The 16,859-nt window shown below is 46.4% G+C and overlaps 1 protein-coding gene across 1 annotated transcript in view; it reads right to left on the bottom strand.

Moving 5' to 3' along the window:
* Nucleotides 1–3,562: 3,562 nt before the first annotated feature.
* The window catches only part of AUTS2 (activator of transcription and developmental regulator AUTS2), a 668,592-nt gene continuing 655,295 nt past the window's right edge, over nucleotides 3,563–16,859 (bottom strand). The window contains exons 15-20 of the mRNA XM_033519007.1: nucleotides 16,493–16,564; nucleotides 13,021–13,162; nucleotides 12,467–12,544; nucleotides 10,615–10,698; nucleotides 9,512–9,734; nucleotides 3,563–6,714 (exon numbers count right to left, since the gene is read on the bottom strand). Of these exons, the coding sequence (XP_033374898.1) occupies nucleotides 5,475–6,714; nucleotides 9,512–9,734; nucleotides 10,615–10,698; nucleotides 12,467–12,544; nucleotides 13,021–13,162; nucleotides 16,493–16,564 (1,839 nt within the window). The 3' untranslated portion in view covers nucleotides 3,563–5,474. The remainder of the gene's footprint in view (nucleotides 6,715–9,511; nucleotides 9,735–10,614; nucleotides 10,699–12,466; nucleotides 12,545–13,020; nucleotides 13,163–16,492; nucleotides 16,565–16,859) is intronic.

Genomic DNA, 16,859 nt, shown 5'->3' on the forward strand with positions numbered 1-16,859 from the left:
TCACCTGTGCCCCAGGTGAGCAGTGCAGGCTCTGGCTGGGAGCTCTGAGCTCAGCTCTCAGAGCAGTGCCCTGGCACCAGGAGGGACCTGGGGACAGAGCCACATCCAGCACTTGCTGTGGGGGGTGTGGGGAGGGGAGGAAGGCTCCAGCAGCCTCCTCCTCTGGCCACACAGCCAGCAGAGCCATGTGGGCCGTGCTCTGCTGCTCCTCAGCATCCCCAGAGTCAGGAGAGCAGAGCCACGAAGGGTTCTCCTCTCATGTGGCAAGGGCAGCGAGGGGAGAAGGGAAAAGCCAGGGCCAAACTTTCTGCTGGTACAATGCAGACAGCTCTGGTGATTTTCAATAAAACATTTTCATCTATGCCCTTAGAAAACCTGGAAATAATTTCTCTCCCTATCTCCAAATGACACAATTCTCTTGCTCAGCCCTTGGGTACTTTCAAAAGGTAAATGGGAGAATCAGACAGATGTGCTGGGACTTTGAGGAGGTCACAGAACAGAACCATAAAATCTCCAGAGCTGGAAGGGACCCACAAGGATCATTGATCAAGTCCTTGAGCTGACACACACAAACTCATTCTCTCTCTACTGTTTGTATAGAGAAGCATCTTTTACTCCCTCACCACAAGCAATGTGCTTTGCTCTGTGGCACCAGGCAATTTAAACTCTCCAAAAGGCTGAAAGCTCTGGGTGCAGACCCCTCCTGGTCCCTGCTGTGAAATGTGTCAGAGCAAGGTCACTCCTCAGCCTGGGCAGAGCCTGCCCCGCTGGGATTTGTGTCTCAAATCCTCACGGAGCAGACTCATAAAAATCATTTACAGCCACATTCACCTTGGCCACCACAGCAGAGCCCTCCCGTCTTTCAGCACAGCCTGCACATCCTTCAGGCTCTCTTTATCCACCCTCTCGTGGTGCTGCTGCAGAACAACATCTTTCTCCAGCAGGCTGAAATAAATCCAGCTCTGCTTCCCTGTTCCAGGATTAATGGAGACAAAACTTTGCTTTTGCTTGGCAATAACGGGACGTTGTTTGATACCCTCCCCTTTTTTTAAAAAAATCAAATGAACTCCAAACACATAATTGTAACCCCAAATACACTGAGGCCCCAAAACAAGGACTACTGAAAATCTTTAGTAGTTTATACTTGCATTTTGAGTTGTCTGTAAAAGAAAAAAAAGGTCATGGAATTTTTGCTGCATAAAACAAACCCCCACAACAACACTGATTCAATGGAAAATATTAAAGGGCATTGAAGAGGCAAAGCAAAAGATACATTTAATAAACATATTGTCTATGTGACACCTTTATGCAATGAGCTGATTCAATTCTTGCTTAATTATCTTGTCTTGAAACAAAGATGATTGGACTGGGGGTGGATGGCTCAGGTCCTAGGGCTAAATTCAAATTTTTCAGTAGAGAAACACATAAGTTCAACTGAGAAAAATGCTGCTTTCAGAGTGAATTTCAGTGCTGAGCAATATAATGATCAAACAAGCCACATTAAGTGGTAAAATACAGCAAGTCCACCCTTTAACCAGAATGACCACAGCCCTTGGGTCAATAACTGAGCTATCAATATCAATAAACAAGCAATACCCATTCCCTCACAGGTAAGTTCAGAAGCCTGAGATGGCACTAATTGTTGATATTGAAGGTTAAAAGTTCCTAAAGCAGAAAGATCAACCCAGAAGTTCCTCATCCCCTGCCCCCCTTGGCTCTGCAGCCTGCCAGGTTCAGATTTGTTCTGTTCTCCCAACTCTGGCAGTGACCAAACCTCCCTGGTCACTCCTGGTGTCACCGGGCACTTTTTGCCTGGTTTTATGCTGCTGACTTTGGGGCTGCCAGCAGCATTTCCCTGTTTATAAAACGGGGATAAAGCTGAAGTTTGTGTTCCCAGACGGGCAGAGGAAACAGCAGACTGAAGCAGTGATGTGTGAGGTGTAGGGAGGCAGAAGGGATTTGTACTCTGCTCCTCCCCTGGCACTGCAGTGCCAGCACACGAGTGTTTGGATGTCTGTCAGTGCCTGCTGCTGACTGCAGCCCCAGCGAGGACAGATCACGACGGGGATGTGTTTTACCATCAGGAAATATCTTTGTGCCAGCATGAGCTCAGGCACAAGAGAGCAGTGGAAAAAGAAAGGGTTGTGAGATGGCAGCTGGAACTCCCACCCTGCCCACGGGCACCCTCAGCCCAAGCCCTGGCAGCTGCACACAGGGCACAGGAAGAACAGACAGTCCTCACAGCAGCTCTGCCTCTCCTCAGAGAGCACAAATGTGGAGTTTTTACACAGGTTTCCATGGCTAATTCACCAAAACCTTCAGTTTTACTATGGCTGAAAGAATCATTGAAAAGCAGAAAACCAGGCTGGAGCTAAAGCTTAGTAAAGAAAACCAAAGATCAAAACATGGGAAGTTAAAAAAGAAGGGATCAAGCGTGACATAAAATGAGGAAGGTATTGGGAAACAGGTGTTAGGGCTGTTCTCCAAGATCCCTCTCCTATCCCCTGATTTTGGCACCTCAGCTGCTGATAGGAAGCTGCTAAGTGGAAAATTAGTTGGAATTTGGGAAGGTGGGAAACCTAAAGCAAAGTCCTGGCTGCTGTAAGCACACTGAGGGTTTTCTATGATCAGAATTTCACACCAGCTACAGAATGAATACCCTCATGACTCATTTCATTCCCACAGATGGTATCTGGCATGCTCTTTAGCAGACATTAATTTCTTAAATACAAGTGAAATCAGAAATAGAAGATTTAAGACAAATGTCCTGAATGTAAAACCCTTCAAGAAACTCCAAATTGTCTATACCTGCAAGCTAAAATCCCTGTATCAAACTCCTGAAAAGCACTGAATGCACCTGAAGAAGTTTAAAAGCATTAAAAATCTTGTTTCATCTCTTCCTACACCTTTCAGGCATATTCCTCTGAGCATCACCAGCACAAGACTCGACACGTGGATCTTCAAAGGCGAGGAGCACTAAATTGGATTGAAGTCAAAGGGACTGAAATGCCTCGATGCTTTCTGGGGCTCTGGGAGTGAGGGCTCATTGGCTTAATTGGGAATTAAGGACCATCAAGAAGAGTTTGCTCAGCACCTGGGAGGACAAGGATCATAGTCTGGACAATCAAGACCACGTTTCCTCCCCCTGAAGATGCTGCCAGAGCTGTCAGGCTCCTCCAACAAGGATCAGATGAGCTGGAAGATGATGCTCTCAGTCAGACTCTGCCTCTCTCACGTCCTTCTGTGGCCATCCAGACCTGCCTTCCTCCACTAACTCAGCTTTTTAATGGTGTGCATCCAGCAGACCAAGATTAAATTAAAATCTAATCCAAGTAGGGTGTTACTGTATTTTAAAGAATCTGGACAAGCCAAGGATCTGCTCTCCTTTCAGTTTCTTTCTCCCTGATCGCTCTGGTAATTTTCAGGAAGATGGTTTATGAAAACTTCACATTTCCTTCACATTTTTAACAGCTCCTCCTTCTGAACAAAACCCCACTGGTGGGAAAAAGGACTTCTCCCCACAGCAACGATGGGGTACTGCACACAAAGAAGCACCTAGCAGTTTAGTTCACATTTTTTAATAACATGGCACAATTTACATTACACAAGTCTTCGCTGAGGAGGAAACATGCTGAAGATTGAGAGCCGCTTCACTTTTCTGTTCACATAGGATCTAGAAAGGACTTTATTACATACAGGATAAACAGCAAAAAGGTTTGTATATAACAATCTCTTTACAATACTGAAAGCTACCACTACGGTTCCAGTGTACATATTCCTCAGGGTTGGGACTTTTTTGTATTTTTTTCCTTTTGTTTGTTTAAAAAAAAAAAAAAAAAAAAAAGAAGAAAAAAGAAAAGAAAAAAAAAAGGAAAAAAAAAGGAAAAATTAAAAATAAACACTGCACAACATCTGGAGTTCACAAAAATCTGAAGCTCACAACTAAACCTTCAGTTGACTACTAAAATAGATCTCTGATCATTAGAAACAACTGTTTGTAGTTAACTTTTTTCTTTTTTTTTCTTTTTTTTTTGCCAAAACAGGGTAACAACTTCAGATATCACTTTAATACACTAGAAGACCAATGGAACTAATTTTATTTCATACATATATTTTACAGTCCAGTAGACAAGATATTGAATTCTCTCTGATAAAGTCATATTCTCTCCAAATATTTAGACAAGAAACGTAATGCATTATAAAAAAGTGTGTTATGAAAAGACAGATTTCAGAAGATTGATGCATATTTTTAAAAAGGACCATGTTCTTCAGGTTATTTCATGTCTTCTATGATTAGGGAACAACAAGGCTGACCTGTTAACTATTCACAGACTTTATTACCAACTGAAATACAATAAATTCCATTATGAAATCTGCAGCGGAGTTCATTAATTAAACTACTGATCCACAGTGAAAACATATCCATCATTTAGAAAAGTATTCTCTTGCTTGTAAGGATTCGTTTCAATGTAGCTAAAAACCACTTAACACAAAAAAATGTGTCTACAGGTAAAAACGACACACTGGCAGTAAAACCAGACATGAATGGCTAGAAGCAGATATTCTTCCCAAAAGAAATTTGACATGTCAAGTGACAAAAGTTCTGGAAAATCTCCAGCATTGGATTATTACCGTTTAACCCAGATTAATATGTCTGAAACCCAATCTGCCACGACTCGGTACCAGTAGAGCACTGACCCTGACAGCACCCACGAGCTCCCACAGAAAACTCCACCTCTGAAGGAAGGGCTGTTTCTTCACCGAAACAAGAGAAATAGGCTTCTGCTAGAAACGAGTTTGTTCAGGGAAAATATGACTTTAATTATGTTGTGTGTTGAAAAGGCTCCTTTGAGTTATAAAGGCTTTTGTGAAAAGCCTTAAAATTCATTGCATAGTTGAAGGGGTTTAGCTGTCTATAACAATATAAGTAACACAGCGTAAGCAGACTGTGTTCATCAATATTAAGTTTGCAAATAGCACAGTTTAAGAAGTATTAATGTATTATGTTACTTAATTTTATCTATTTACATTTGTACAAAGTAAAGCTTTCATCTTACCCTTTTTGCATATATGAACCATTAATCCATGAAGCAATCTTTTTACATAAATATCTACAATTGACTTCACTTCTGGTTTGAAAGAGCTTTGTAGGGTTGACATTGGTGGTGGCTTGTTTCTAGTCAAATAGCTCAGACTGGTGTCTTGTTCTTCAGTTCAAATTTCCAAACTTTTAAACTAGAAATAAAATAAGAGTAGGAGGACACGAGGAACATATGGACTCGGCTAAAAGATCTGGAAAATTTCAACATATAATATACAAAAGAAATCATTTCAAAATCTTTGCACTCGGGTCTATACATATGGTACAGCGGGTCACATCCCCAGTCTGTATCAAGGACTAGAGTAAGGTCTTTATATTACGTTCATTTACAAGATTTCTGTCCCTCTTTGCTTTCCACTGAGTCCGGCTCCGCTCATCGAGCCTCGATGTCCTTGAGGGTGTGAGAGGGAGGCCTCTCTCTCATCTCCGTGGCCAGAGGAGTAGTCCTTCGTGGGGAGCCGGGCCGCGGCCCCAGCGTGGAGATGAGGGGAGGGGGCGCGCTGAGAGCCGCCGTGGGGGGAGTTTTATTGAGGAGCCCGTTCTGGTGAGCGCCGGGGGGGCTGACACGGGGGTAGTGCATGCTGGGCAGCCCCGGTGCCAGCAGCCCGGGGTGCGGCAGGTGGCCGTCCAGCGCGGCGGGGTGCACCGAGTGCAGGCGCGCGTGCTCGTAGTCCTCGCGCAGCATCTGCAGCCGCTCCCGCTCGTCCAGGGCCGCGCCCCGCTCGTGCTCCCGCCGCGCCTCCACCGACAGCGGGTGGTGGTGGTGGTGGTGGTGGTTGTAGTCGTGGGGCTCCCGGTCCCTGAATGACCTGTCGGCTTCGTACAGCCTCGGCGTGGACAGGCGGTGGAGGGGGTCGTTCCTTAGCAAAAAGTCTCTGCCCAGGGGGTCTCTCCGATGGATATCCAGCTCTCTGTAGGGGTCTCTCAAGGGATCTCTCATGGGATCCCAGTGGAAGGAAGGATAGGGGAAACGTTCTCCACCGGGAATTGGGCTGATTCCCATGAAAGGGGTCATCATGCGAGTCCTGTCCAGGCCACTGATGCTGTTCATGTGATGTATCCCCGTCACACCGACAGTCATGGGCATGGACGCCAAAGGGCTGGGATGGACGTTGGATGTGGATATAGGTGGTGGCTGATCAGACGACCTGTGAGTCTGAGGTCCCTCAGGTTGAACATCGTGGTCTTCCTTTCGCTCTTCCTTCACCTTGACTTCGTTGCTTTTCTTCGGGTTGTCGTAGGCCGGCTCGTTCTTCCTGTCGGCCTCGCGGTTGGAAGTGCTGCTGGGCCTGGTGCTCTCCACAACGGGGGGCCTGGCATAGGGGGAAGGAACCCTGGGCATCTGCTTAGACTCTTCCACCACTCGGCTTTCATGGCTCAGGCCTTCTTTCTCCGAAACGTAGTTGTCCTTCACCTTGTGCTCTTCAACGTTAATTTCCTTCCGAGATTCGGAGTGATCCCTCTCTCGCTCTTTGGGTTTCTCTTTCTCTCGAACCTCGGGGTTCAGATGGCTCCTGATCTGCTCACTCGAGCTGCGGTTGTGTCCGAGGGAGTTTACTGGATGGATAGGTGCTGGCGAAGGATGGCTGGAGTGTCTTTTCTCAATGCTCTCCCTACAAGAAAGAGAAGTGTGAAATGAAGGCATGAGAAGCTCTGCAAAGAAAACAAAGCATCACAGGGCCTGCCTTTCCACCCGTGGCTTTGCAGAGAGCTGGTGACCTGCACCAGGGAATGCACCGTGCCTCTGGCACACCCAAAACTCCAGAAGAACACCCCATCTCTAAAGCTGGCCTGTTCTGTTATCCCACTGCAGCAGATCTCCAAAGCTGTCCTGTGAAGAATCTGAGATCTCAAACACTCAAGTCCAGAGAAGGCTCCTATGGGACTCTAGGACATGTATTTCAAAGACAGCAGCCTTAAATGTTTGCAAAGAATGTAAGAAAGAAAAGTAAAAACATACTCATTTCATCCAAAAAGTGAGGCAATTAAATCCAAATTACACAGTTAATAGTATTCTACCTACTTCTTCTATTAAGAATACATTTGGGAAAATAGATTACTATTTTTTCAAATGACTTTTAAAAACACTTCCAGACCTATGTACACTGCTAATTTCTCTCCTATATTCTCTTCAAATGTCTAGCTTTTTAATTTACTTCTCACAATTCAATTTACTTCAAACTGAGACAAAATGCTTTTCACATTTGCTGTTTTTACTGATTTTTTTTTTTTTTCCCTAATGTTGGGCTGGAATAAAAAAGTCTTTAAAAAACCCCTCCACAAATGCAATCAATCCCCAAATCCCCTGACTGGAAGGGATGTGAATGTTCCAGGAGCAACTGGGGCTCTGCAGTGTCACTCCCAGCCAGGAAAGGGTCGCTGCTACAGCTCTGGGCTCTCTGGGGGGACTCAGCAGTCTCAGTGTGGCTGGGACGGGCTGTGGTGCACAGAACATGTCACTGATCCCACAGGAGCCACCAGGGATCTCCACCCGACCAGCACCGACCCCAGAGTGAGCACCAAGCTCACAGGGACCTCCCCGCTGCAGGCAGGAGCTGAGGTCAATGCTGCTGTCTGCCTGGGCCATTCCTGGGTGGGTAAGGTTAGAGCCTTGATGAGCAGATGATTCTGAGATGAAATCAAAGCCCTGGGTGTGATTCCCTCCTGCTTGAGCAAATGTATTTCAAATTGATAGCAAAGCTTGTGCCCTCAGCTGGAACGCTCTGTGCTCGCCCCACGGGTGCCACTGAATGTTGGGGAGGGCAGGAGAGGCTCTCAGCTCCTCAGACGTTCTCTGCACAGGAAAGGGATTCTCAGCTCTGGGAAGGGACTCTCAGCCTCTCCTCCAACAGGGTGAACACGCTGCACAGGGCACAGGCACACTGCAGCGCTGCAGGGCTGCAGCAGGGACTCACTGCAAGCTGCAGCTGTGCAGGAGGATGGATGATGCTGAACTCCCAAATTACTGACAAGAAACGTGTTCTCAGCTGTGATATGGAGTTCAGGCAATGCCAAAGCATCTTGCAAGGAGTGTTTTCAGTAAGGGATTTTCTTCAGCAGAACACTTCATGAGAAAACAGCAAAACAGCAACCAGAATAAATAATCACATCATTCCACAGACTACCCAGATCATAGTAAATAAAATGCTTTGCCATTCGAGCCAGTAAAGTTACTCACATGCTTAAGCCTTTTGCAAGACAAAAAAACCCAATTTGTAACAGCAATTCCTTTTGAAGCATTAACAGCAGACATGAAAATAATGAAGCTATGCTACCAAACAGAAAATATTCCAAATGGAAAATGTAGGTGGAAAGATCTGGAGTTCGCCTTTCTTTTAGAACAAGGTAGAAAAGCTCTTCCATGTAGTTTTAGAATATCTAATGTGTTAGCATAACTTCTTTTAGAAAAGGCTACTAATATCTTTGGGTTAGTGACAGAGAAGTCAGAAAAGCACATCTAAATATTCTTTTAGGTTAAAATATTAGAAACAAATAGTCATTATGTAGTAATGTGCAAAGTTAACAGGAAAGCCATCAAGCCACAACTGAAAAAGCTGAAATCAGCCTCTCTACATTTTTCAAGGAAGGCATGACACTTGCTGAATGGCAAATTCTTATCAATTTGGTACTTCAGTGTTAAGAGGAATTGTTACTGCATTAACTGAATAATGGGAACAGTCCTGACAAAAAAGTAAATATGACCAGGTTTTACTTTCCATTAACCCTTCCCAGCCTGGACATGTGAGCATGCAAGTCCATGTAAAACACTGAGCAGGGGCTGTGTTGGAAGGTGTGCTAACAGCAGTGCAGGTGTAGGGGCTTCTCTGAGGGGAAAGAAGGTGCTTTTCATGAACTGCATGCTCTGAAGTTTGCTATGGTTTTGGCACACGACGTTCCTGGTGCATTTCAGGGTTCTCATCTCACACCTTTAGCGTGGGACCCTCTGGTCAGGCCGGTTTTTTAAGGAGGGAGGAAGTGTTACTTGTTTTGCAGACAAGGTCTGATTTACTAAGTTATTTAAGCATTTGAATGTGCAGATAAGCATCTGATGGACTTCAGAATGCTCTTTTCCATCCTGTCAGGCACTACCTCTACGTTAACCCTTCAAGAGACCTAGGACAACGTGACCCACAAGGTAACAGTGGGTGGGTGTGATTCTATTCCCACTTGACACGGCCTGAACTCCAGCAAAAAGCTCCTTCAGGTGAAGGGTGCAGTGCAAGTGGGAAGAGAAACCCTGCAGAGGGCAAAGAGCTGAGCTGGAAAGCTGCCTGGTGCGTGGTGCCACCCTGGGGACAGCTCCAGGCGCGCGGAGCTCTGGGTTCAGCACGTGCCAGGCTGGGGAGGGTTAAAAGCGGAACGGAGCCCCAAGCTTTGAACTAGACAATTCTTGGAAGTGTTCTTTCGTACCTTTCTTTGTCATCTTTACTAACAGATGAGTCTCGTTTATCTACATCTCTATCTCTGTCATGAGCTGCAGCAGATGAACTGCGCTCCAGCTCTCCTGGCTTCAGCCAGGGCGGAGGGGTCGGGAACGAAGGAGGAGTTCGGTGCAGTCGGTTCCAGGGCTCGTGAGGGTTGCTAAAGCTCTGCATACTGGGGCCATCCTTGTGGCCGAACATTGAGTTGGGTGCTGAAATGGTGAAGTGGAAAACAAAAAGGTTTAAGAAAAAGGTATGCTCTAGTGGAGGTACTTACCAAAACAACTTTTACAGCACTCAGAGTTAAAATGAATACATATTATTGGGAGCTGGAAAAGGAAAGGAAATTAACAGAGATTCATTAGAGGGTCTCATTCCTAAAAATGGGCAGGCATCTGACAGCTCTTTTAATTGGAAAGGGAAATGCTGTGGATAAAATTGACAAGGGATGAAGGAGGAAGATAGAAGTGACAATGATCCTTATTCCAAATGTTTTGGAGACATCAGGAAATGACCGTTATAGGGACTATAAATAATGGAACTTGTTGCATTTGATCCTGAACCAAAATAAAATAATATGTGACCAAAATCATGCCAGATTTGAAGGATGAAGAAAGAGAGTGACTTTTAAAAGGATGATTTTCTGCAACTGGCTAAATTTAGAGAAATGTTGGTGACCCTGGACTACTAAATGCACGTTAGTGATCTTTTCCAGGCACATGGCCTGGATTACTGGTGAGAAAGGAAAAAAAAAAACCAGTCTCCATCCACAGCTCCCTAGCTGCACACATTATTTACTTCTGAACATGCAACAAAACCATGGGAAACTTCACAAACACTCCAAGGCTCTATTTTACTGTATTTTTTTTTTTTAAATGAATAATGTAATGATAACATTTAGCACTAGGTTAAACCCGAACTATTAAGTAATTAACAGAGAACGAGATTAAAATGAACAGATTTACTGCCAGCTGGAAAAGGCTGCTTTCCAATGCCCATCTCTTAGTGGCAGGTGATGCGAGGCAGCAGAGAGGGAGCTGAGAGTGGCCCTGCAGAGCTGCAGGGCAGGGAGGGCATGGCCCAGGTACTCACTGACTGTGGGGTTCCCGAGCCCCCCGAAGGCGTTGCTGCCCACGGCGGTCAGGCCGCTGAACGACGCCGGCCGGTTGAAGGGCTCTGCAAAGCAACACAGACAGCTGAAAGCCCTGAGGCTCCCAGCTCCCACCCAGCACTGCTGGGACATCCTCCTGCACACCCCAGCACCGCTGGGACATCTTCCTGCACACCCCAGCAGTGCTGGGACACCTCCTGCACACCCCAGCACTGCTGGGACATCCTCCTGCACACCCCAGCACCACTGGGACACCTCCTGCACACCCCAGCAGTGCTGGGACACCTCCTGCACACCCCAGCACCACTGGGACATCCTCCTGCACACCCCAGCACTGCTGGGACATCTTCCTGCACACCCCAACAGTGCTGGGACACCTCCTGCACACCCCAGCACCACTGGGACACCTCCTGCACACCCCAGCACTGCTGGGACATCTCCTGCACACCCCAACACTGCTGGGACACCTCCTGCACACCCCAGCACCACTGGGACACCTCCTGCACACCCCAGCACTGCTGGGACATCTTCCTGCACACCCCAGCACTGCTGGGACACCTCCTGCACACCCCAGCAGTGTTGGGACACCTCCTGCACACCCCAGCACCGCTGGGACATCCTCCTGCACACCCCAACAGCACTGCTGGGACACCTCCTGCACACCCCAGCACCGCTCGGACAGCATCCCCACACACACTGCAGGGCACAGATCACTGCCTTATCTCCTGGCCATACCCGTGGCATCATCCACTAAAAAACTCCCTCTTAAAGAAAATAAAGATCTTCAAATGGACATGAGACTTGGTTTGGAACCTGCAAACATCTCCAGTTTTACTTGATTTTATTTTCTCCCTCAGGAAATGTCCCTTGCTGGTTGGACTATCATTAACTCTGGCAACTGCTCTGCAAACACCTTCAGGCCATGTGTCCTAAACTAGAGCCAGGGTATAAATCAAATGTCCTGTTCCACTGGTATGTCCTGCTGGCCTGAGCATTCTGTGATTCCCTTGGTGTTTATTGCTAATATGACAAAAAATACTAGTATGGACTGGAAAATGCTGGGACAATTACTTTAGTTAATGCATACAAGCAACAGGAAAATCATATTAAGCAAAATCTCACTTTATTTTGGAGCAGTCTAACAATTCTGATGAAGTCAGTTCTGATAAATACCAGCACAGAGAAAAAGAAGCCCAAAGCCAGCATTTTCCACAGGCAGGAAGGTGCAGAATGATAAACCTGCATTGTCTGTTTGCTGTACCAGTCTGGTGACCCTCCCAAATCCTTCCCCAAGCAAAATAAAATGCCAATTTAAACTCTTGGTCTTGGGATGTTCCCATAAGGAGCAGATTACCTTATTACAAAAGCAGTAAGCTGGAAAGGAAATAACATCTGGGAACTTAGGGGTTCTGTTTTAAATGTGCACTCACTAATTTTCACCAACTGACACGTGAAGCCAGATCACGACATTTTAAAGCTATGTTTCCTATTCACTTCAATGGGAAATCAGATACCCAAGCAGGAGTTAGGAAGAGAAACATCTCTGTGATCTGCAGCCTTGCCCTTAAGGTGTTTTTTTGACTGGTTTTAAGCACAACTCCAATGAAACCCAGCCAGCCCCGTCACTCCGCTCCTCTGGTGCCCTGAAGTATTTCCAAACACAGCCACTGACACTTTTCTGCATATTTAGAACTTCTACCTGGGTAAAGACTAAAATGAAACAGCTAAAATGTGCCACTTGTAAAGGTTACTAAGCACAACAGTCAGGGTGTCTCCACACTGTGATTTCTCAGTGCCCAGTCTGCATTCCCCAGGAGCTGAGACAACACGTACCTAAGTGAGCAGCTGGGTTGAGGAAGTTGCTGTGATGGGGTGGTGGCCCAAAGGGGGTCCCAGCTGGGTGCCCCCCACCTGCAAAACAAAGCAAAAGGGGTCAGTTCCCAGCAGAGGCTCCCAGGGGGACTCGCTGTGCTCTGAGCTGCCCCTTCTGGAACAGCTCCCGAGAGCCGTGCCCTGCGTGGGGCTGTGCAAAGAGCAGCTGCTCCTGCAAACAGGAATGCTCAGAGGATAAGGGATGATGGGGACTGAATGTTTCAGGTCAGAAACAAAAAGGAAATGCAGCTTATTTGCAACATCTCCTCTCCACCATGCATGAGACATCACGCTGTGAGGAAATGTTCCTTCATTTACTGCCTGTGCGGTGTTTCAGCAGGTTGGGCTTTTTATAAAAGCATACAGAATCATTTTTAATTATTTATCAAATAGACTAATAGCCCCTGGCATGTCTTGCAGAGAGTTCATAAGCCAAAGCATGAGGGAAATTCATGGCAAGGATTAGCATTTTAATGAGCAGGGAGCAAGAAGGGCATTTCATTTTCAGTACTCACTGGCTGTGGAGAAGAGAGTTGAGGGCCGAGCCAGGTCATGGGGATGGTGGATGGCTCCAAAAAGGCTGGGGCCTGGTGGTCTGCTCAGAAATTCTGGTTTCAGGCCAAAGTCCAGCTTGTGTGGATCAGACTGCATCTGTTTCTGAAATGGAAAACAGGACTTGGAAGAGACTGTCTGGAAAAGTAACAGCAAAAGGCACTTCCAGAAGGATGTGGGTAGAGCAGTTCATTCATGCTGATGTTTTAACAGGAATATTGGTTTTTGGGACCCCGAGCACAGGTGCACAGCTGTTTTCCTGGAAGGGAGATCCAAGGCAAAGAGGGAAAAGCTCAGGCTCCTGCATGTTTCCTGCTAATTTCACCAGTGTTTTCATCCACCCCTGCAGGGTGTTCAGCACAGAGCAAACATAAAACCCTCAGAAGAGGCCTCAGACAGTGGCTGAGCTGCAAGGACAGGCTGTCCCACAATAATAAACGGGAATTTCAGCCTGGCCCTGCTCCCAGGAGCGTTGGAAGACCAGAATGGAGAGCAGAAGCACTCATTCCCAAGGGAAAGCTGCCACCAAGGAGTGCTGGGTGCAGAACAGGAGTGGCTGAGTCCCCCCCTGACAGCTCCCACTCCACACTCCGTGTGCTGCACGTTTTCATTTCTGCTGGATTCAGCAGGATCCCATTTGTGAGGGCAGTTTGCTGTGTTGTGAGTGGTAAGTGGATGAAGGATGGGCTCCTCCTTGTGCCACATCCTCGTTTCAGTGGTGCCCACTTCAGTAGTTTTACAGCATGAAGGAAGAAAACCAAATTCCCAATTACCTGTGCTGCCAGAACTCCCTAAATGCAGATTGCTGATTAATTGTGCAGGGCAGCTGAAAGGATTTATAAATGGGTAACATGGAGCCAGGAGATCTTAACAGAAATTCTGGAGCAGGCCACGCTTTATAAATCAGTATTTAATACTGTGCCAGCCCCAAGTACAGACTATTACAATGATATAAATATGCATATTAAAAAGTTATGATCAAATTAATGTGCACGCCTCGTAGCTGTTTTTCAAGTGCTAGAAACATGTCTGGGTAGTCATGAGAACAAAAAAAAAAAAGAAATAAAGAAGGAAAACAAGAAATAAAGAAGGGAAACAAAGGCGTTATCCATGTCTGGAGATAATGGCCTGCAAGAATACTGAAATGGCAAAGGTGGCCAAGTCAAGGTCACATCTTTTAAGGAAGTAACACTGAAGTGCTGTAATAGTTAAAAGGATGTCAGAAAATACAAATGCCTCAGCTGAAGCCTGTGTGCCAGATTTTTATGCTGTGAACTCTTTTTATTCTTTTTTAACAACTGAGTTATAAACCCTTGACAGGCATTGCTCAGAAAAGCAAAAGCTGGCTGAAGCTTTAATTGCAGCCATATGAATGGTGCTGCTCTAAATAATGAACAAACCCCCTGTCTGAAGAGGAACAGGAATACCATGGATGTGTTAAAAGATTTCTGAATGTGTTGGTTTACCTTAAAATAGTAGCAGGGAATGGTCAGGTTTCTTTTCTCCCCAGCTGCTGTTCAGGAGAGCAGCCCCTGGGTGCCAATCCTGCCTGATGTATTTCCAGAAAATGTGTAACACCCGAGCGTGGTGCCCACAGAAATCAATGTAAATCTCTGCACTGCTCTTAGATCAGGCTGTAAGGCCTTTCCTAAAGGAGAGAGGCCCAATTATGGAGCATAAATCCTCTCCTGAGCAGTGGGCAGTGGAAGGAGCAGTGTAAATGTGCTCTGTGCCCTGAGCTGCTGCGCAGTCCCCGGGGTGTGCAGAGGTCACCCAGGTCTTGCTGCAGAGGCTCAGGCAGCCAAACAGCATCCACAGCTGCATGCAATTTTTCCTGAGGTCAGGAAGGTTGAGTTTTAAAGTTTCCCATTGTGCCTGCTCCTTCAGTGCCTGCTGCTGCCCTCTGCAAGCAATTACCAGGCCAGATCGTTACTGGCAGCATCCTGGGGCAGCACAAGGCAACTGGAAATCAGCACATTTGATTCCCTGCTCTGTGCTCAGGCAGCACCTGCAGCTGGAGGAGAAGAAAAGGCACCTTCAGGAGCACAGGAGTGAGTGTGAGGAGGAGGAGGGATTGTCCTGTGTCAGACACAGATTCACCTTCTGTGGTCACACAAGGAGGGGGGACCACAACTCTCCCTACTGACACACTTGTCAATCATTCCTGCAAATATCATCATGCACAGCCTCAAAAACTCCAGCAGCACCCTTTCATGTGCTTCTGGGCTTTATTCTTGCTCTTTTTTTAATAGGCAAGGTAGAATATATGAGGTAAGAGAAATGGCTGCATGAAAATGGCATTTACTGTGAGTTATAAATATACTGGTCTGACCTCTGTCTGAGTATCAAATCAAGAAAGATTCAAAGGACATAGATAGCATGGGAATAATAATTTCATTTCAAGAAAATACCTTTTCAATAAAATAAAAAAAGGACATATAACTCTCTAGGTCTATAATCTTGTCTTTTTTGATAATGGGAAGATGAATGAAGATCACTAGCAGGGGAAACATAAGGAAGCAGAGAAGAGAGATATGTCTACTGCAGCAAATTAACCTGTCAACCTTGTTTAAAAGGGTTATTTTTAAACTCTATTAGCTGCAGGTTTTCATAGCTGCTCAACATCTTCATATTCTTACAGCACTACCCTACACAATTCAAGTGCACACACAGACAGCAAAGTGCTAAGGATTCCCTGGCAATTTTAGTTTCTAACACAAGTTATTGATTCCTGAAGTATGAGCAGTGAAAACAGCAGCCATTCCTGACTTACTGAAAAACTTCAGGGACAACACGAGATTTTGAAGTGATGAGTCCATTGGAAATACCATAAAGGGAAAGAAACTTTCCCAGAGTCCACGTGCAATGGAAATTCAGTTACAGTCAGAATGGAAAACTGCCCATGGCCTTCACCCTTGGTGTCTCAGAGCTTGTAAAATAATTAAGACAGGACTTCCATTCCCCAAGCTTCCCCCCAGTGAGGCAGTGTCTGCTAACACAACATCCCCTGAGAGGCTGTGCCTGCCTGGGCAGCCACACTGGGGAAAGCATCCTAGGGACAGGAGGAGCCTTCCTGCACCCTCTCCTGCCCCTGAAGCAGATACACATGCCTAGTGTCTCCAGAAAAAAATCCCACTTGACACATTTGTGTCCTGAACCATAAACAAACTTCATTTATTCACCCCTCCATTTCACCCCTCCTAGCTGCAAAGCTGTAGCCATTGTCCCAGATCTGCTGTCCTGCCTTCAGCAGGTCCCACACACTCTGCTGGGACTCTCTGCCTCCATCCTTCCACCAGCCCTCACAAACGAGGCTTCTGCTGAGTGCTGTGGGTGTTACTTGAGCAAGGCCATGGCACACAAGTGCCCAGGGGAGAGGCAGCCCTTCCTCTCTGAGCTCTGCTCTGTGCCCTTTGCCCCAGCCCAGGCACTGACCTTGACTTTCTGTTGGTGGTGGTAGATCTGCCAGGCGATGTGAACGTGCATAGCACACCACTTGCCAGGTTTCTGCAAAAACAAGACATCAATCAGTAACTTTCAAAAACCTGTGATGCTTTATTCTATTTCTAGATGCAAACAGACCCTGAGCCCTGTCTGGTTTGGACTGGGGGATCCCCACACCAAGACAACTGAAGGCAAAGGCTTCCCCCTCCATCCTCCTGGAAATCCAGAAGTGGAAAGGCTTGTCCCTTGCTAGGGAATTTATCTGCCTATCCATGAATGCTCCTGCCATGCTCTGATGCCCCTGGCTGGGACTGCAGCTTGCTGCTGAAAGCTGTGTCCCAGCCAGCAGCTGGACTGT

Source organism: Parus major, chromosome 19 (genome assembly GCF_001522545.3).
Source record: "Parus major isolate Abel chromosome 19, Parus_major1.1, whole genome shotgun sequence".
In the NCBI taxonomy this organism is placed as follows: domain Eukaryota; kingdom Metazoa; phylum Chordata; class Aves; order Passeriformes; family Paridae; genus Parus; species Parus major.